This window comes from Bos indicus, chromosome 2, assembly GCF_029378745.1.
Source record: "Bos indicus isolate NIAB-ARS_2022 breed Sahiwal x Tharparkar chromosome 2, NIAB-ARS_B.indTharparkar_mat_pri_1.0, whole genome shotgun sequence".
In the NCBI taxonomy this organism is placed as follows: domain Eukaryota; kingdom Metazoa; phylum Chordata; class Mammalia; order Artiodactyla; family Bovidae; genus Bos; species Bos indicus.
The window spans coordinates 115,180,865-115,202,874 of NC_091761.1; the positions used below are offsets into that span (position 1 = coordinate 115,180,865).

At 41.1% G+C, this 22,010-nt stretch overlaps 1 protein-coding gene across 5 annotated transcripts in view; it reads right to left on the reverse strand.

Annotated features, from left to right (window-relative positions):
• Positions 1 to 22,010, reverse strand: part of COL4A4 (collagen type IV alpha 4 chain) — a 155,847-nt gene that overhangs the window by 60,886 nt on the left and 72,951 nt on the right. For all 5 annotated transcript variants that reach the window (XM_070800326.1, XM_070800315.1, XM_070800319.1 and 2 more), the window contains exons 21-29: positions 17,537 to 17,626; positions 16,384 to 16,547; positions 10,811 to 10,883; positions 9,266 to 9,372; positions 8,154 to 8,337; positions 6,695 to 6,763; positions 4,297 to 4,404; positions 3,589 to 3,807; positions 1,419 to 1,580 (exon numbers count right to left, since the gene is read on the reverse strand). In XM_070800326.1, coding sequence (XP_070656427.1) covers positions 1,419 to 1,580; positions 3,589 to 3,807; positions 4,297 to 4,404; positions 6,695 to 6,763; positions 8,154 to 8,337; positions 9,266 to 9,372; positions 10,811 to 10,883; positions 16,384 to 16,547; positions 17,537 to 17,626 — 1,176 coding nt within the window. The remainder of the gene's footprint in view (positions 1 to 1,418; positions 1,581 to 3,588; positions 3,808 to 4,296; positions 4,405 to 6,694; positions 6,764 to 8,153; positions 8,338 to 9,265; positions 9,373 to 10,810; positions 10,884 to 16,383; positions 16,548 to 17,536; positions 17,627 to 22,010) is intronic.

The window sequence follows — 22,010 nt, forward strand, 5'->3', positions numbered from 1 at the left end:
CCTTGACATGATTTAGGACCTCCCCTGGGAAGGAAACTGGGGCTTCCTTGGTGGCTCAGTGGCAATCAAACTGCCTGCAGTGCAGGAGACACAGGAGATGTGGGTTTGATTCCTGGGTCAGGTAGATCCCCAAAGGAAGCCATGGCAACCCACTCCAGTATTCTTGTCAGGAAAATCCCATGGACACAGGAGCCTGGTGGGATACAGTCCATGGGGTCGCAAAGAGTCAAACACAACTGAGCCACTAACACTTTAACACTTTTACTTTCTTTCCGGTAAGAAAAGTAAGCTATCATGCAGGTTACCTCATTATTAACCAGAGGATTTTTACAGAAACTAACGCCTGTGGCCAGTGATTTTTATCTTGTCTGGCCAAAAATTAATTCTGTTTTTTCACTAACTCTTTGCTGGCTATTTCATTCAGTGTGTGCTTAGTTACTCAGTCGTGTCCAGCTCTTCGACCCTATGGACTGTAGCCCACCAGGCTCCTCTGTCCATGGGATTTCCTAGGCAAGAATGCTGGAGTGGATTGCCATGCCCTCCTCCGGGGAGACCCAGGAATCAAACCCAGGTGTCTCCTGTGTCTCCTACGTTGCAGGTGGATTCTTTACCCGCTGAACCATTGGAGAAGCCCCAGTTACATCTGACACACCTGTAATACCCTGTACCATGTATTGGTACCATGAGTTTTAGTTTCACTTGCCATGTCAGAGTCAATCACTACGGTTTTTTGTCTTTTTGTTGGCCTAATATTCGTATTGTCTGAATCAGAACTATATTCTGAACAACTATCATCTCCTGAGAAAATACTATATATTTAACATGGACAATCAGAGAAAGTATCTGTATAAAATCCACCAAAAAATTCTTCTTCAGTCAAAATTTTTGCAATGCATTAATTTTTAAAATTTTATGGTAATAAACTTGGGTTTATAATATACACTGCTGCTGCTGCTGCTGCTGCGTCGCTTCAGTCGTGTCCGACTCTGTGCAACCCCATAGACAGCAGCCCACTGGGCTCCCCCGTGCCTAGAACAAAAACCTAACACAAGATAATGTGAATGATAATGACAATAAGTTGTATAATGAACTCTTGATCAATTTTAAGCTCTAGCAACTTCACATGGTGATGTTAATTGTAATCACTCTCTAAAAATGTATTAATACATCTCCGATCAATAATGTATTACTACACAGCCATGGTAGCCCAGGCTCTTACATCACACCAGAGAGACTTGGGTGACATGGGGGAATGTCACCAACAAGAAGCTCATGCTACTTGCTGTGCTGTGAATAACAATGTCTTGACCCAAGAGTCTTGCTCCTGTCAGCACCCACAAAAGAACAAGTGAGGTTATTCCTTTGTAAGTAGATACATCCCATACCTGTCGCAGTTCTTGATACCTGCCAATGCTTACCTGGACTGCCTGGAGCCCCAGGGAGCCCTGGTTGCCCTGGTATCCCTGGAGCACCTCTTTCACAGGAGTGACCAGGTGGGCCTGGGATCCCTGGAAACCCAGCATTTCCCTCTCGGCCTTTGGGACCTTGGAGACCCGGAAATCCGGGCATGCCAGCTGGCCCTGAAATGACACAGTTCATTTGACACTCAGGGCATAAACTATACAGATGGCCTACGATGGTGTTCGTGTGGGTCAGTACTGGAGGTAAAAAATTTGATCCTGGCTCAGGGCTCCAATGAGTTACGCCTCTGAATGGATTTTCTTGTCATAGATTGTAGTGAGCTCCGAGTGCACCTAAAAACCATGCTTGTCTATGAGAATTACTTGGTAAGGTTATGCAGACAATACAGACGTTGTTTATGCAAATAAAAAAAAAAGTAGCTCTTCCTGATTTTAATTAACCTCTAAAATTGCAGCAGTCCTTCCAACAAATATCCACACTGCTTACACACCCTGTGTGCATTGTCTGAATTTGCATTTTGTAAGTGATTTCATCCCTGGAACTCTCAAATTTTTATATATTGAGAAGACAATACCATACTTTTCAGGAGGGGGAAAAAGTCTTCCATAATTCTGTATTCTAACCTAAAAACCTATTTTACTGTTTCTTGTTTTCATTGTATTTTGGTTCATGTGTTTGCATTTTTTAAATAGCAATCACAGAGCACTTTCAGTTGTTGCATTATTTTACATTGCAAGTTAATATGCAAATATTTTCCATTTGATTACAATCAAATTTTCCATTTGATTGTAATCTTTACAGATATAATTTTAATTGTTAATGCTGTTCAGTTGCTAAGTCGTGTCGGACTCTTTTGCAACCGCACAGACTGTAGCCTTGCAAGGTCCCTCTGTCTCTGGGATTCTCTAGGCAAGAACACTGGAATGGGTTGCCATTTCCTTCTCCAAGGGATCTTCCCAACTCAGGAATCGAACCCATGTCTCCTGCATCTCCTGCTTGGCAGGCAGATGCTTTATTACTGAGCCACCCGAGAAACATTAATTGTGATAGCTGAATAGTATACCTTTGAGCGTGGTATGTGAGCATTGTGCATGTATATATATTACTTTACTGTTTTCAATTGTTCCCCTACTGTGGATAATACTACAACAGTATTTTAATATTAACTTTCACATTCTGTTGAACACTTGCCTTAAATACATCTCATAAGTGAGATAGTGGGATTACTGGGTCAAAATTATTTTCATTGACTCACATAATGTATTATCTTGTTCTGTTCCAATTAAATGGGTTTCTGTTTATGAATGTTTCTGGTTTATATACAAACTATTGAATAAGCTCCCCGAGGACAAAGAATGTAACTTACTCCCTGGCCCTCCATCTTCCCTGTACTATTGTATAGTACTATCCTGGGTACCTATTAAATACAGGCCCGTCCATTGTTATAAAAAAACTAGAAGAGTGTTTGTGAAAGTCTGGCCTGGGGTCCACTTTTGGTCATCATCCTTCAGGGGCTAAAGTTCAGACTGGAGTGCTGGGTTCCACGCAATTCTGATGCAATGAATCACTATTTCTGAGACTGGGCCCCAGAAGACAATGATGTTAATGACCCCTACCCCCACCTTATTTTTAAGTACATTAAAATCTGAAAGCCTCTGCTGGGGATCCTGAAGAATCCAAAGTGATTTCAGAACAGAATGTGAATCAGTGCCAGGGGCCATCTCCCTGTCTTCTGTTCCTCTGCCCTGCCCGGTAGCCCTGCTGGAATGAAAGTTCCTCCAGCCTGTCACCTGTCCACGTAATACAGCTTCTGCTGGCATTCTGTCCTGCCCTCTCTCAGCCGGGCAAGGGCAGTGGGCGGGTCACAGGGTCCCTACTCCTCAGCACGCACGTACTGTCCTGAGTCCAAAGCAGGAGGACATCTGGTAGCCACTGGATCAGACTGAACTGACTGAGCCACAGTAAGACGGGCTCAAAACCAACCAATAAAATGCAGAGGCAACCCTGGGGATGCAGGTTATTAGAAATGAGCCACTGCCCATAGATGAGGGAAGATGCTCGAGTGAGCATTTTACATGCTAGATTTTTAAGGCGAAACAGTCTAGACATTCTTCAGGGACCTGTTCAGGGACTTGGCTTGGACCTAGGACAGTGCAGCCCTCATACCTGCGGTCCCTGGACGCCCGGCATCGCCTCTGAGTCCTTTGGACCCTGGTGCTCCTGGAAGACCGCTCTTTCCCGGGAGTCCTGGGTAGCCGATAGCAGGATCTCCTGGGGGTCCTTTCTGACCATACACTCCAGGTGAACCTGGAGTGCCTGGGGGCCCAACAGGCGAGGACCCCTTTTCACCTCCCAAACCTGGTTCTCCTATATCACCACGAAAACCTATCCAACAGAAAAGTGTTTAAATTTTTACACGTACAAATATAAAATCAACACATGTGTAAGAATACCACTTTAATTAAAAACACATTATTTTAAAATACAGGGGTACTTACTAAAATTAAAGGGTAACTTAATAGGCAATATTGGGGGTTTTTTTGTTGTTGAAAAATAAATCATAACTGTGTTTCCTATAAGCCAATGATGTTTCCATATTGTTTTCATTTACTGGCAAACTGTCTAGACTGAGCAGTTTCTAACAACATAGACCAATAACAGCCTGTAACTCATGCTCCAGGCCTGAGGAGCCCTGAAAAGTCACAAAAGTATCATAACCCAGAAGTTACCAAAACAGCTAAGTGCTTAATGTATCAAAAACAAAACAAAACAAAAAAACCATTCCCCACTCAGGTAGGGATCCCTGGGCCATTTGCTGACTATGATCCAGTTTAGAGGTATCCAGACGTTTCTAAATGAAAAGCTCTTATTTACCAGGTGGACCGGGTCTTTCTGAGATTCCTGGTTTGCCACGTTGACCCTTCTGTCCATCCAAACACCTCAGCCCAGGAGCACCCCGATGACCTGGAAGTCCCTTTGGACCTAAACAATAACAACAAACACAGACTCAGTAAAACACAAAGCAAATGAGAACAAAATAAGATGACTTAAAAAAAAAAACCCAAAACTATGTTAAATCTTTCTTAGGATATTTTTACTTTATGGAAGTAAAAGTGTTGCCTGCATGCGCCTGATCAGTTGCTCAGCTGAGTCTGACTCTGTGACCCTGTGGACTGTAGCCCCCAGGCTCCTCCTGTCCATGGGATTTTCCCAGCAAGAACACTGGAGTGGGTTACCATGCCCTCCCCCAGGGGATCTTCTCGACCCAGGAATCGAACCCACATCTCCTGTGTCTCCTGCACTGCAGGCAGGCTGATTACCACTGAGCCACCAGGGAAGACTTAGCCATATTTATATAATCATTTTATGTCATGTGCTCCAAACTGTATTTCACAGAGATGTGTATTCAGTTACTTTCTCAGAAGCCATACAGTAAAGAATTTACACCACTATTCAGATGAACCCTTTGGTACCTTCCTGCGCTGAGTCTCAAACACAAATACATGAGTACAACCTTCCTTCTAAGAGGATAGAGGTGGTGGCCAGTGGGTAGCTTGATGAGAAAACACCAGAATAAAGACCCAATCTATTTCCCTGCATTTACTTCATTTGCCCTTATATGAAGTACAGGGAAAAAGTACCTGCAAAAAGAATTGAGTTTTTTTAAACTTCCTGTGATTTCTTACTAGGAGCTATCTCAGCTAAAATAACTTATAAATTATGGATTTCAAAGGAGTTAACAACTGTTAACTGAAACTCTGAGTGTTCACTTCCTTTGAGGGTGAAGCTGCTGAAAGTAATCATAAGCATTTTTTTATCCATCCTTAGGGGCTTCCCTGGTGGCTCAGAAGGTAAAGAATCTGCCTGCAATGTGGGAGACTCAGGTTCAATCCCCAGGTCAGGATGATGCCCTGGAGAAAGAACGGCTACCCACTCCAGTATTCTTGCCCTTGAGTATCCCATGGACAGAGGAGCCTGGCAGGCTACAGTTCATGGGATCACAAAGAGTTGGATACAACTGAGAGATATATCGGATATATCGGATAGTCAGATATATCTGAGTGACAGATATATCTATCCATGACAGTATCCATGACAATGCTCGATGTGAAAATGAGCATTCAGTGAATCAACCAACAATTCTTCACTACATAGATTCAAAATTACACCTCCACAAGCTACCATCTTGTTGTGGGTGGCCTGTATGTCCCATACTTTGATCTGGGGCTTGGTCATGTGACTTGCTTTGGCCAAAAGGATCCTAACACACACCATGAAGCAATGAGAGGTATGAGGTGTGCTGGTAAAGCTGGACCCCACCCTCTTGCATTTCTGCAGCCACAGGAGCAGGGCACACCCTGGCACCGCAGAGAGGTGCATGTTGCAGACCTGACCTGACCTGGAGCCAGGGACCAAGTCAATAGAGATCATCTGAGGTCAGCTGAACCCCAACCAACTACAGACCCATATGAGAGAAAATAAATATGATTTATTAAGCCTACTGCAATTTGCAGGTTGTTAAACAACATTATTGGGATGCAAGCTAGTGGTTATAGAGGGCAATAAAAGGTCATTCATCATTCAACCTTTCAATAATTTCTGTAGTGACACAGAACAAAAAGGTGACCTCTAGTGGCCATGCTAGTACTTAATGGATCAATTTAAGTGAACTCTGAATAAATATTGGGTTGGCCAAAAAGTTTGTTCAGGTTTTTCTATAAGATGTTATGAACTTTTGGGCCCACTCAGTATAAAAGAATTAGGAAAAAAATCCCTTATATAAATTTTGGGTTAAATTCAGCTATAAATAAGTGATTGAGTCAAGTGACATGATTGTATAAAAGTGTAGTCGGGATGTAGATGTGTGGGCATTTTTCAGAATGTCTCTATTCAGAAATCTGGGTCTTTTGGACAACAGAATAGAGTAAAATTTAAAATTAGTAAGCAATTTTTTCACTCTCTGGGCAGAGGTAAAGAAAAGATTCAGTTTTAAAATGTTTAGTTTTTGTGTTAAAAGGGCAGTCAGTTTTGCTGATATGTGATCAAATCAAGGTAAATTTTGTTGCACAGAAATATTATTCAGAGTGTGTTCGGTAGACTGGGGACTTAGGGGTAATGCCTACAAATCCTGTTTCTCCAGAGTCCCTCAAAACTTTATAATCAGGGTAGAAATAGCCTGAAGAACTCCCTGAGGATTTGCCATTGGTTTATCTGTCTTGCAGGTTCTTTTACTTTGAGAATGTGTATGACAGGAACTTCTCCTTGATAGTACCTGGAGGACCATCAAAACCTGGAGGGCCTGGCCTCCCAGGGTATGTTACGTTACAAGGAATTGTATCACCTGGAATGAAAAAAGAAAAGTGACATTCATACGATTGATAGATCAATGCACGTCTCAATAACAGCTTGATCAAAATGCCTTTTCATATAGAAAATGTGAAATTCAAAAGAAAACAAGACTTCTGGCCATCATTAGGTCACTTGAATTACTTTTATTTTGAATTTCCAGAAGATCTATCCTGAAATCTGAACTTCAGCTGTCAGAACAGTAATAAACAGAAGGGGAATAAGGAAAATGTTGATTCTAAGAAATAGTTTAATTAATAGCCTATAGAAAATAATAAATTTATAGGTCCATGGATACCTAATACAGTGGAGTCAGAAGCTCTGATAAACCATGAAACAGTAGTAAGCATCCAGCACTGAGATTCCAAGATTTGGCTCTGGATGCGGAGGAATTGTGCCCGAAGAAAAAGAGACTGGGAGAGAGAGTAATTTAAAAATGCCATTTATTGAAGGCCTGCAACGTTTCAAATATATTCTCTCTCTCTTGTTTTCCTAATGTCTCTGCAATGTGGTTTTTGTCATCCCTCATTTTATTTAGTGAAAAAAAAACTCCAAAGTTGTGCCTCTGAGTTCTCTTCTCCTTTAAAACTCAATGTTCCCCTTTTAATAGAAATGATATCTCCTAATGTGTTACACTAAATGCTGTCAAATAAAAAATGAACCACATGAATACAAATCATGCTAGAAGATTTTGATGGTCACCGACCATAATCTTAATCCATATCAAATTTTGAGGTATTTGTCTTTGTCGTCAAAACAAGAACCAAAGATATTATTATATTATAAAATTCCACAATTAACTATGTAACCCAAGATACATGGAGATATTACAAAAGAGAAAATCTTAAATAAATCTGTTTCCAAGTTTTTAAAAGTTTTCAGCTATAAAACTACAAATCATTTTCTTGCTTGGAATTCAAATAACTGTCAAATATATTTAAAAGACCATTTTTTTTCTCCCTAGAATGCTTACAAATGGGTTTTCATGGGCAATGCTGTATTTTAAAATGAAATGTTGGTGGTTTTTTATTAAAATACTACAAATTATCTCAAAAGACTGTAAAAAAGAGATTTTAAATATATACACGTATGTAATTTTAACACAGTCAGATTGTCCACAGTGATATGGAGAAATGAATGAAAGGCAAGTTGCCAAACCAATAAAACAGCAAAGACAGCTTAGCATTTTAAAGGCTTGTTTTAAATATTGATTGTGCTGTAACGTTTTTATTTGTTTGATAACATTCAAGGTTTGAACAGCAAGTTGTAGGAATTTTATTTTAGAGGTTCTGCCACAGCTATAATATCTCTGCTCAGAAGAGAGGCTCACTTTAGTTTCCATAATTGCACCTGACATTCTGCCACAAGAAAGTTCATTCAGTTACCTTTCCGACCCTTCCGACCATCAGGACCCCTGTTGCCTGGGTAGCCTGGAGCTCCTGGTTGCCCTCTGTCTCCTGGAGGGCCAGGAAATCCCAGGCCTGGGGGCCCCCTAGGTCCCGCTCTGCCAGGGGGCCCTGGCGGTCCAGGAGGCCCTTTATCACCTGGGGCTGCATCCTCGTGATCACCCTAGGAACATTTGCATCACAAGTCAATCATCAGTCTTTGAAAGGCCATGAACACAAAGCTCTCATTGTCATCGTAGGCTACAGAAACACATGCAGAAAGCCAGTGATTCCAGAAGTAATTAATAGCACGTGTAATTTAAAATGTTTAACCTAGATTTTTTACAGACATATACAGCATATGTTCTTCAGGCATGTGTGTTATGCCTCAAATACAGAAAGTTATGTGTGTTACATCTTTTATTTTTAAAGATTTTTTTGATGTGGGCCATTTTTAACGTCTTTATTGAATTTGTTACAACATTGCTTCTGTTTTCTGTTTTGGTTTTTTGGCCCCGAGGCATGTGGGATCTTAGTTCCCTGACAAGGGATCAAACCATATCCCCTACATTATGTCTCATAGTCTTTTCTTATGAATTTCATTAGCTACATGTAATCTCCATCCAAAACATGTTTGAAAAATGCAGAAATGTCATTTATTCGTGGGACCCTGCGTCAGCCAATATGTCTATCCAGTAGAGCTGCACTAGTTCCTCCCTTCTTGTTTGCTGCTTTGCCTCAAGTGCTTCTCCATCAGGGAACAGAACTGAAGGCAATTCTCAGAACCTGTGTGTATCCTCCACCCTACAGAGTCAACTGAACAGACCTGAAACCAGTGGGGGCTTCACAGAGACAAGCGTCCCAGAAGGAAATAAACACCGTGAAAATAATACAAAGACTAGAGACAGAACGCCTTGCCGTGATGAACCACCACTCAGGATTTTAGACTATCTGCAATATGCCATATCTTTACAGCAACCAACTTCTTATGGCAGTAAATCAAAGGTGACTCTGATTTGCAGCATGTTGATGCTTTACTGAGTTTAGCTTTTTAAACCGGGATGCTTTGTGACCGTATGAGTGAAACTCTACAGCAGGAGAATTATACATACAGGCGGCCCTGTGTCCCCCTTTTCTCCAGCATATCCATCTCGACCGTGTTGTCCCTGCTGCCCTGGAAGTCCAGGGGGCCCATCAGGCCCTCTTTCTCCTTTGTGTCCTGGGAACAAAGGCCAAAAGATTTAAGTCCCTCTCAGCAGTGAAGGCAATGGCACCCCACTCCAGTACTCTTGCCTGGAAAATCCCATGGGCAGAGGAGCCTGGTAGGCTGCAGTTCATGGGGTTGTGAAGAGTCAGACACGACTGAGCGACTTCACTTTCACTTTTCACTTTCATGCATTGGAGAAGGAAATGGCAACCCACTCCAGTGTTCTTGACTGGAGAATCCCAGGGACGGGGGAGCCTGGTGGGCTGCCGTCTCTGGGGTCGCACAGAGTCGGACACAACTGAAGTGACTTAGCAGCAGCAGCAGTGAGCAAAGGTGAAAGGAGACAAAGGACTAAAAATAAAGCAATGACCTTGACTCTGCATGGGCAGGTAGAGATTCCTCTGAGTGTCTCAGCTGACTAAAGTCACACAAAGATAATCACGCAAAAATCAGAGGGGAGATTGACAGTGGCCAAACCTGCTGATTCTCTTATTTGAGAAGTGTTTCTTTTCTCATTCTGACAAAGAGATTGTGTGTGGAGGTGCCAGTCTCTACAGCATCTTCCTCAGCTTGTGTGATGCCAAACTTTGTACCCAGCCCTTGGCCATAGTGAATGGGGAAACGGTCCATGGTTGGGCATGTGCCCCAGGCTAATCCAATCCTTCCTGGACTTTTTTCCCTAACTGGAGCAAAAAGAAGTAGAGCTCTCTTTCACCTCTGGTCATGAACTTGGAGCCGCCTGCGGGCACGTACCCATAGACCAGAGAAAACCAGATGGGGAGAAAATGCAGACGGCACAATGAAAGATACAAGAAGCCAAGACAGCTTCCCGATGCAGGCATCCCAGTGCAAATCATACATCTAACCTTTCAAATTTTTCTTAGGTAAGTCAATAAATTACTTCTTTAAAAACACTACTTCAAGCTGAGTTTCTGTCACTTACAACCAAAATATTCTTTTTAAAAAAATATTTATTTGACTTTGTTGGGTCATGTTTGTTGCAGCGTTCAGGCTCAGTTGCCCTGCAGTATGTGGGATCTTAGTTCCCCAACCAGGGATCAAACTGGCATCCCCTGCATTGGGAGGTGAAGTCTTAACCACTGGACCACCAGGGAAGTCCCCCCAAACTTTCTTGATTAATACAAGATATACAATGCAGTGAATAACCACTGGACAAGTCAAGCGAGGTCTTGTTTCAATCAAACCCAATTCACAACAAAGAGGATTTGAGTATGTGACTAAAGGAGTATTTGTGTTTTCAGATAAGATACAGAGGATTTAGGCTCAACATTCACAAGACTCTGAAGGGCAGGGAATATGTTTAAGCAATCTCAACAATCTCAAATCGAATTACAGAACTGATCTTAGGTCACAGGGAAAATTAATGCAAAAGAATGGTTCATACATCATTCATAAAATGGCAGGGAGCCAAGTGATTGATTATGCTCACCTTTCACTCTTGATACAACCATGTCACCTTTTTCTCCTTTGCTGCCAGGTAGTCCTGAGGCACCAGGTTTTCCCTTGGTGAAAAGAAGAACAAGTCAGTTTAATTGTGATGAGTCAAAAGTCATTCGAATACCTCCAACCTCTCTCCTCTTTCCTTCTAAATCACCTGCTCCAGATTCTAGTTTGGCACCATTGGTATCATTCTCTTTCCTCCCTGCCTTACAAAATTGAGGTTCTTGAACTGCATGTAAAACTGGTGGAGTCTGAAAAGTCTGCACTGGGTTCAATAGAAATCACTGTTAGTTTCTTGGTTTTGGCAATATACTCTGTTTAAATAAGATATCACTGGGGGCTTCTCTGGAGGCTCAGTGGTAAAGAATCTGCCTGCCAATGCAAGAGACAGAGGTTCGATCCTTGGGTCAAGAAGATTCCCTGGAGGAGGAAATGACAACCCACTCTAATAGTCTCGCCTGTGAAATACCGTAGACAGGAGCCCAAGCTGCAGTCCATGGGGTCACAAAAGAGTTAGACACTATGTAGCGACTAAACAACAACAAGATATCACTGGGGGAAGCTGGGTGAAGGATTCACGGGACCTCTCCGTATGATTGTGCAACTTTTTGGGAGCCATAAAATAAAAGCATCTCAAAATAATTTATAATAAAAAAATTTTACTATTTTGGGTGTTGTAATGGCACCCCACCCCAGTACTCTTGCCTGGAAAATCCCATGGATGGAGGAGCCTGGTAGGCTGCAGTCCATGTGGTTGCAAAGAGTCAGACACGACTGAGCGACTTCACTTTCACTTTTCACTTTCATGCCTTGGAGAAGGAAATGGCAACCCACTCCAGTGTTCTTGCCTGGAGAATCCCAGGGCCGGGGGAGCCTGGTGGGCTGTCATCTATGGGGTCGCACAGAGTCGGACACGACTGAAGCGACTTAGCAGCAGCAGCAGCAGTGTAAAATTGGGAGGAAAGGGAGGGGCGGTAACCACAAAAGCTGCCACTAGAGGGACCTCCCTGGTGAAAGGGCAAGCGTCAGTCACTCAGTGGTCTCCAACCAACCCAAGGACCACACCCAGGTCTTCTGCATTGCAGGCAAATTCTTTACCATCTGAGCCACTAGGGACATCCCTAGTGGTCCAGTGGTTAAGACTCTGTGCTTCCAATGCAGAGGGTTCAATTCCTGGTCAGAGAACTAAGATCCCACATGCTGCAAGGTGCGGCCAAAAAATTTAACAATTAAAAAAAAGAGCTGCCACTAGAGTTGAATGCAGACGTGAGGGATGAAAATTCCTAGGGAGGAAAACAACTGTGATACTGATGAACACTGATGAACACGAGAAGGCAAAATAAGAACACCTTCTGTAATCGATGTATTTCCACTTTATGACAAGTAAACAACTAATTTTGGCCAATGGGTTTATCATCTTTTGATCTCAACGCTGCTCTGAGACTGGACTATTTGGGTCATGGTTTTGTAAGCATTACATATGATCAAATATTAAGCTATCTCAAAAATCTTTTAGCCTACTTTTGGTATATTAGAGCGACCAAGCATTACAGTAAATACAATTATAGAAACACACTGTACATAGCTTAAGGTCACTTATCTAGTGACTTCAATAATCAAGAAACATAGATAAGAATCTGGAAAGAAGTAAAAATGACTGGATGGAATATTTGCTTTGCTTATACAGATGCTACTTTGTCTTATCTTCATACAATCTAACAACATGTTCTAGCAGACTTCATTATCTTTTTGCCTGGTTTCTATCAGTTTGTGAGCGGTGAACTATGAAGGGGAGTAGAGCTACCAGTGGGAATAAGCACAATGGCAGCATCAGTGAGAGAAGAAACAGCCTAAAATGTATACAACAGATATCAAAATTAAAGTGGACCAAACAGTTGGGAGCCACTTAATGTAAAGAAAATATCACTTTGCACACACCACTCAATATTCCCCAAAATATCATTCTAGGACACCATCCTGTGTGCAATGATGTCCAGAAGGGAGAGTTGAAAAAATTTCTTTGTAGAAACAGACAAATGAGACAAGAGAAGAGCTTTAGAAATCATAAAGTGGAAGTATAGGTGAAGTGTTCGTTGTCTTAATTCTTACTTTTACTGTCTATGCTAACTCTTGAGTTAACAATGAGACTGGCCAAAGTATATGCCAGACAGCATCCAATCCAAGAGTTGGTTAATGAAAATGTCCTTCTAGTACCTGAACTATCAAGACAGAAAGCTATTGCCAGAGCACATGAACCAGTTTCTCTCCAGAAAGAGATTGACAGTGGCATGCTTAAATAAACAAGACCGGGGTATCCTAAAGATCAAACTCACCCTGGGAGTCTGAACAGTTTACTTTTGTGACCCCATGGACTCTTTGCAACCCCATGGACTGTAGACCATCACGCTCCTCTGTCCATGGGATTCTCCAGGCAAGAATATTGGAGTGGGTTGCCATTTCCTTCTCCAGGAAATCTTCCTGAGCCAGGAATCGAATCCAGGTCTCCTGCATTGCAGGCAGATTCTTTACTGTCTGAGCCACCAGGGAAGCCCTGCACTTTCACCCTGAAGATCAAATTGACCCTGGAGTCTAAGAAGTTTATTGGCCAGCACACTGGAGACTTAGGACAAACAGTTCTAATACTCTGCAGGTATAGAATTTTAAGTATTAGAGTTAGATCATAGACTTAGTTGAGCTAGTAAGGGGAAAAAACATTACCAGCACTGTGTTTGGATTTTGATAAAGAGATTTACTGAGAACCTACAAGTTGCCAGGCATTATTCTGGGTACAGAAGACACTATAGTTAACAAAACCATCTTGCCTTCACGGCCCTGGATTCCAGTGAAACAAATGTGGAACCTAAAAAACTTCCAGGGCAAAGGTTAACACAACAACAAAATCTCAGCAGCAACAAAGAAGACCTCTCTGCCAGGCATGTATCAGTTATTTTATATGAAGCCAAAGCAGGGACTTCAGCCATAGATGCCCATCAGGGGGCTGTGCCCTTCTGAGAAGCAGGCAAAAGGGCATAGTGGAGACTAGAGCACCCCAACCTCCTCTCATAGGCATGACCACCTCTCCGCTTGCGGCAGCAGTGGGAACACATTGACCTGTGTTAACGAACTTCCAGTTTCTCAAAGGCAGCCACAGATCTCATATGAAGAATACAAAAAGAAAGACCGTGAGGACAAAACCAAAACTGCCAGAGGTTGAGCCCTTGTCATTCTGTGACCTTTGGTTTGCCCTGCAGCTCCTCAGGGCCAGTGACCCTGGTCATCTGGTTCACTGCTGTGTGACAGCTCTCAATGCATGGCTGAACTGAATTCCTACTAACCCTGGAGGATAGTGATGTGATACAGATTTTCCAGGAAGGCCGCAGAGATCACCGGTGTCAGGGTTGGGGTGTAAAGCTTGGTCCACGTGCTCCTAAGCCCTATGCCTTGCACTAGAGCATCCTAGCGGGAAACTCCCTTCCTTGGAAGTGCTCTCAGGCTAAGGCAAGGAATATAAAGCTTTGGTCCAATCACAGAAAAAAATGGCTGAGAACATAAACCTATTTTTCTGTTTGGTACTTTGCCACCAACCTGTGGCTGCTGAGGCCAGGGATCAGCAGAAGAGAGATGTACGGAGGAGTGAGAGCACCCTGTCTGTGGGTCCTTTTGTTCATCCCTCACTCCCTCCTTTCCTTTCCTGTGCCCCATGGTGTGAACCTGGTCCCTAACTGTGATCCCAATTTGATGAATTTAATACAGAGAAGTCATATGGACAGAAGCATATACAGAACAAAGACATCAGAAATACGGCCAGTTTAATACAACATTGTAAATGAACTATACTTCAATATAAATTAAACATTTAAAAACACTAATGAGGTAAGCCCTGGAGCAACTGCATTACATAAACTTTTACCAGGATAACCCTGGATGAATCTGTAACTCACAATCCAAGATGCTAGCTCTGAGAAGCAACTCAGTGTGAAGGCAGGAAAAAGTTTAGAGTCAATAAAACCTTCACTAAGAAGAGTAAGTAACGACACAGAAAAATGACTATGAAAAAATGTTGAATTAAAAAAATCAGACTATAAAATGCAACATACTTAGTAATTACAACCACGTTCATTCAACATATGTGTATGAAGGATGCAGCTTCTCCTTGAGTTGACTTTGCTAATGTTACAAGTGGGGTGTGGGAAGAGTGAAACAAAAACCTTCACTTAAGGCTCTGAAACTGGGATCTTATTTTCCCAAGATTTCCTGAGGGAAATGGAAAAGAGTGCACTGGGGCTGATGGTTGGGCCCCAGGCCACCCCAGGATTAAGCCCCTGTAACAAAGGCTGTCTCCAGCCTCCAGAGGAGCGTGCCCTGGAGGGCACTGATCTTATTCAGAGGGACAGCCTCAGCCCAGGGCACTTGTAATGGTTCCTTGGAACAGTCAGCAAATGAGAGTCACAGCAAGATCTCACCCACCCTCTGGCACAAAACATCATGTAAACTCTGACAGAGCCAATATTTATAGCTCCAGGCCAATCAATCGCTCATCTGGATCCTTACTTGAATCATCTCAGCTTCTACCCAGCACTTTCACTTCTTTGTCTAATTGGTGCCTCAAACTTAAAATGTGCCCAATGGCTCTGCATCCTTTCTTACCCCATGCTTACTCTTCACGTTGCCCCTCCTCCCCCATCTTGGTTCCATCCTTTACTTCTCTGCTTTTCATATCTCATGTCTGGTCTCACAGCCAATCTGTTGGCTCTGTGGTCAAGATATATCTAGAATCCGACCACCTCCCGCCACACCCAACATTAATATGGAAACCTGTCCACCTTCATATTTCACCAGGATTACTGGAGCAATCGCTCAGCTAAATCTTCCTACTTCCTCCCTTATCCTCTCTGGTCTGTCCTTAACAAAGCTACAAGTGTGATACTGTTAAAACCAAGCTCAGATTTATCCCTCCTTAAGATTCTCCACCAGCTGCTCCATGACATTCAGAGCACAAGTTCTAAGCAGCCCTTCTACAAAACCCTATGCTCTCCAACCCCTCCTAACCTCCAGCCATTTCTATGACTTCATCTGCTACTCTGCCCCTCATTCTCTCCACTCAAACCACACTAGATGGCAATGGACTTTATTGCCGTCTGCCATAGTGCACATTCACTTGTCTATCTGTCATGAGGTGTGTATTCTCCCCACAGAGAAGGAGCCCCAGGAGGGCAGAGATTGTGCTCTGGTCCCTGCTGTATCTGGAATAGCACCTGGAGCATAGTAAGTCCTCAATAAACAATTGATTGAACAAATGAATGATGAATGGATGAATAAAAGGACAGAGACAATTTTTTGCCATTAATATACTTATAGATTCGAAACATATAATATATTGTAATTCAACTATACATCAATAAAAATAAATTTAAAAACTTAAAAACCATATATATCACATTATATATATTACAATATATACAATACATATATTAAAAACATATATATAGCACTATAAATTACAGAGGGGTACAACTGAATTATAACTCTGTTAAAAGATAAAAAAACTGGGAAGTTACTCACCGGTGGCCCTGGAGATCCTTTGGCACCAGGAGGGCCTGGGGAACCTTTTTCTCCAAGCCACCCAGGGAGCCCCAAGTCTCCCTTACTCCCTTGCCTCCCAGGAGGCCCTGGAGGGCCTGATGGGCCCATGGGACCAGGCTGGCAGGCACAGAGCCCTGAGCTCCCTAGACAGAGGATAAAAGGCAGCTTTGTTATATTTCCTGAATGAAATCCCAATAAAGTCCTTACTATACAAAACCAATAGTGTGAATAAGAACAAAAAGGGTCTGATGCACACAATTCTTATCGCAGACAACTGACAACATGTGATGGGGGAGGGGTACAGAGCATGATGTGGAGGTAGCTATGGTCTATGTGGCTGGACATATTGTTTCTAGACAATGGGGTGTTCTGTGTCTTAAAAAATTCACCCTGGTAAAATCAAGGGGAAAAGCTAATGCTGAATTCTATTGCAGAAACTTTGAAAATAAGAAAATTTCTTATCTTTAAAAGTTTAGATAGCTCTTATTTGGATCCTGCTTAGAAAAAAAAACTCTTAATTTGGTTCCTGCTGAAAAAACAACAATTAAAATTGGTTAGAGTATAAACTTTGAACATTTAAAGAATCCAAATAAAATATGTAAAGAGGATTATTGAATGCATATCACAGTTGATAATTCACTAAATGCATTTTCTACTCATCAGGATTTTTAGTCTAAAAAATACCATTAGGATAATCAAATTGCTCAGCTTTCATACCTGCCTGACTCTGTTAGCCAAAAACACACCAAACAATTTAGAGTGTAGAAACAGAGAGCTAGAGGCATTTGGTGAATCTAGGAAAGATGGGACCCACAGAGAGAAATTGAAATTGAAGATCAAAACTGTCCTATCTCTGCTTTTTTCAAGGAATTGAGAGGATCTCATGGAAAAGAGTCACCACTTTGAGACAAATCTCATGGCAGATAAATGTCTCCTTTATATTCTAAAATATGGATTTGACTTTTTGGCAAGGTCTAATCACGTCACAAGCACACAATGAGTTAGGTGGTCACAGGGTAACTAAAGGGAGTAAAAAAACCTAAATGAAAGGCCATACTGTACATATCACATAATGCCTCCCAACCCTCCACTGCTGTTTTTTTCTAGAAATTCTACTTGGAGGAATACTTGCCTTTTTCTCCTTTGGAGCCTCGTCTTCCTGGAGGACCCACTTTGCCTTTTGTTCCTTGTGATCCGGGTTGCCCAACAGTACAATATACAGCTTCACAGTGGGATAGGGGAGTGCAGAGAGAATCACACGATTTTTGTGAATACCTACTAGCAAACAAGTAGAAGTGTCTCTCATACTTCAATCATCCCCTTACCCCTATTCTTTCTTCCACTCCTTTCTTAAGATTCTTTCTCTCTGATATAAGAATATGTACACAAATAGACCATACAGTTGTCTCAGCAAGCTTCTGGTACCATAACCATTGATTAAAACCATCCCTAATCTCAGCCCTAATTTAGTGGATTGTAGGGTAAGGTAGGGAATTAGAAAACAAACAAATATACCAAAACAAAACAAATAAAGTAAGAATCAGTGTATGGCACAGATCATTTTCCCCCATTCAATTATCAATAATTACCTAATAAAGAAAGCATAAAGCAGAGTTTGTAAAAGCAAAAATTCAGAGATATCTGACCAAAATGACAGATAAAGTACAAACAGTAAGTTCCTTGTTCTCTCCAAACAGACAGTAAAAGAATATTATAAAAAGACAGAATTCTTTAAGACAAAGAAACAACAAGAGAAAGGAAACAACAGCAAAAAAAAAAAAAAAAAATGTAAAAAGATTTAGCAGATTTTTAAAAGCTGAACTCCAAGCAGGCTGTAGGGGAAGCAGAAAAAGAGCATAGCTAACTGAAAAATCTCTCCTAAAGTTCAGGCATTGGTACCTCTGAAGCAGAATGACAGTGAGGACCCACATAGGTTGACTGGTCAAAGAAACAGCTAAACAGTTAAGAAATCTTTCTTAAAAATTGCAGCAGGAAAAAACAAACTCCCTCAAATAAGAGAAAACAGACAATACAGTAAGAAGAAATCTTTAAAAAATAAACTATATAGTTTAAAAAACAGACAAAGGAAAGCATTTCATCCCTGAGACATGAACAAGCTGCTGCAAAAAGACACATTAAGAGAGAACAACACCAACAACAAAATTCTCAGAAATTAAAAAAAAAATGGTTATTAAAGCAGAAATTTCAAAATTCAGAAGCAGAGTTGGAATATGGAGTTGAGGAAGTGTATCAGAAAGTGTAAGGAAAAATAAAAAGATGAAGATAATAGGTGAAGATTTGAAAAAGAGAGGTATAGGATTGATTCTGAAACAGACAAATATATTGTGTCCAGAAATAGAAAGCAGAGGGAAAAATCACAGAATATTTTCAAAAAAATTACTTCAAGACATTTTTCCAGAAATGAGGGATTTGTGTTCAATTGAAACTGCTCTGAGTGCCTGCAAATTTACCCACACTGAGGTAAATCACTGTGAAATTTATGGACATTGAATACAAAGAAAAATTCCTAGAAGCTTTCAGAGAAAAAAGAGACTTTAAACAAAGGATCAACTATCTAAAGATTATTGAACTTCTTAGTAAAAACACTAAAAAAAAAAAAAGAAAGAAAGAAAGAAAGGAAAATGCCTTCAAAAACCTGAAGGAAAAAATGATTGCAATCTACAATTTTATATTCAACCAAACTATCAATCAAATTTCACAGCAGAATAAATGTATTTCAAATATCCCAAATGTATACACTTTCTCACAAAGCATAATGAGAGAGTAAACCAACAGATGAGGCTGAAGAAAGAAGGGAAAACCACTAGACCATTCAAGTATGACCTAAATCAAATCCCTCACAATTATACAGTGGAAGTGACAAGTAGATTCAAGGGATTAGATCTGATAGACAGAGTGACTGAAGAACTATGGATGGAGGTTTGTAATGTTGTACAGGAGGCTGTGATCAAAACCATCCCCAAGAAAAAGAAATTCAAAAAGGCAAAATGGTTGTCTGAGCAGGCCTTACAAATAGCTGAGAAAAGAAGAGAAGCGAAAGGCAAAGGAGAAAAGAAAAGATATATCCAATTGAATAGTTCCAAAGAATAGCAAGGGGAGATAAAAAAAAGCCTTCCTCGGTGATCAATCCAAAGAAATAGAGGAAAACAAAAGAATGGGAAAGACTAGAGATCTTTTCAAAAAAATTAGAGATACAAGGGAAACTTTTATGCAAAGATGGGCACCACAAAGGACAGAAATGGTATGGACCTAACAGAAGCAGAAGATATTAAGAAGAGGCAGCAAAAATACACAGAAGAACTATACAAAAAAGATCTTAATGACCCAAAAAACCAAGATGGTGTGGTCACTCACCTAGAGCCAGACAACCTAGAATGCAAAGTCAAGTGGGCCTTAGGAAGCATCACTATGAATAAAGTTATTGGAGGTGATGGAATTCCAGTTGAGCTATTTCAAATCTTAAAAGACGATGCTGTGAAAGTGCTGCACTCAATATGCCAGCAAATTTGGAAAACTCAGCAGTGGCCACAGGACTGGAAAAGGTCAGTTTTCATTCCAATCCCAAAGAAAGTAAATGCCAAAGAATGCTCAAACTACCAAACAATTGCATTCATCTCACATGCTAGCAAAGTAATGATCAAAATTCTCCAAGCAAGGCTTCAACAATACATGAACTGAGAACTTCCAGATGTTCAAGCTGGTTTTAGAAAAGGCAGAATAACCAGAGATCAAATTGCCAATATCTGTTGGATCATCAAAAAAGCAAGAGAGTTCCAGAGAAACATCTACTTCTGCTTTATTGACCACGCCAATGCCTTTGACTGTGTGGATAACAGCAAACTGTGAAAATGCTTCAAGAGGTGGGAATACCAGACTACCTTACCTGCCTCTTGAGAAATCTGTATGCAGGTCAAGAAGCAACAGTTAGAATTGGACATGGAACAATGGACTGGTTCCAAATTAGGAAAGGAGTACGTCAAGGCTGTATACTGTCACCCTGCTTTTTTAACTTATATGCAGAGTACATCATGAGAAATGTGAGACTGGATGAAGCACAAGCTGGAATCAAGATTGCTGGGAGAAATATCAATAACCTCATATATGCAGATGATATCACCCTTCTGCTTGAAAGCAAAAAGGAACAAGAGCCTCTTGATAAAGGTGAAAGAGGAGAGTGAAAATACTGGCTTAAAATTCAACATTCAGAAAATGAAGATCATGGCATCCAGCCCCATCACTTCATGGCAAATAGATGGGGAGACAGTGGAAACAGTGACATACTTTATTTTCCTGGGCTCCAAAATCACTACAGATGGTGACTGCATCCATGAAATTAAAAGATGCTTACTCCTTGGAAGAAAAGCTATGACCAACCTAGACAGTGTATTAAAAAGCAGAGACATTACTTTGCCCACAAAAATCCATCTAGTCAAAGCTATGGTTTTTCCAGTGGTCGTGTATGGATGTGAGAGTTGGACTATAAAGAAAGCTGAGTGCTGAAGAATTGATGCTTTTGAACTGTGGTGTTAGAGAAGACACTTGAGAGTCCCTTGGACTGTAAAGAATCAAACCAGTCAATCGTAAAGGAAATCAGTCCTAAATATTCATTAGAAGGATTGATGCTGAACCTGAAGCTCCAATACTTTGGCCACCTGATGTGAAGAACTGACTCATTGGAGAAGACCCTGATGTTGGGAAAGATTGAAGGCAGGAGGACAAAGGATGAGATGGTTGGATGGCATCACTGACTCAATGGACATGAGTTTGAGCAAGCTCTGGGAGCTGGTGATGGACAGGGAAGCCTGGTGTGCTGCAGTCCATGGGGTCACAAAGAGTCAAATACGACTGAGCAACTGAACTGAACTGAAAGCGACCAAAGAAATATATGAGTTGTGGGGAAAAAGGAACCCAAAGAAAGAGAGGCAGAGACAGACAGACAGGTAGAGATACAATATGTAGGATAACGATGAAGGAAGATCTCAGGCAGGATCTTAGCATCAGCTTTTGAAATTGTAACCTGACCTAACTTGAACAGTCATAAAGCTCCAGAAGAGACTTATTCAAAGAGATAACACTGGTAATGAGTTACAATGCATGATTAAGAGATTTATACAATTTTCGATGATTTGAGGTTGAATTAGCAATAAGTATATTGAAAACCAAGCAAACACACAAAAAAGAATGTTAAGACAATTATTAACTAAATGCCATGCTGGGAAAGCACAAGAGTAATATATATTATTATATGAATAAACCAATGAATAACATTTATATAATCTTTCAGTATAGATACTGAACATTTAACTAAAATAATGATGATAACTGTATTGATAGGTTGTAGAAATAGAAAACGTGCACGTGTGGCAAGGAAAGAGGGACGTTCATCTGTGGACAGGAAAGTCAAATAATACTGCTCAAACTGAAAAATTAAGAAATAGCGACACATGTTTGCTAAATGGTCATAAAAGACAAATAACAGAAGATTCAGCTAACTGTGTGGAAATAATTGCCCCTGGGGTGGACAGAATAGGAGACTCTGGGATGGTTATTTTTCACAAAAGGCTTTATAGAGCTGTTTGACTCTT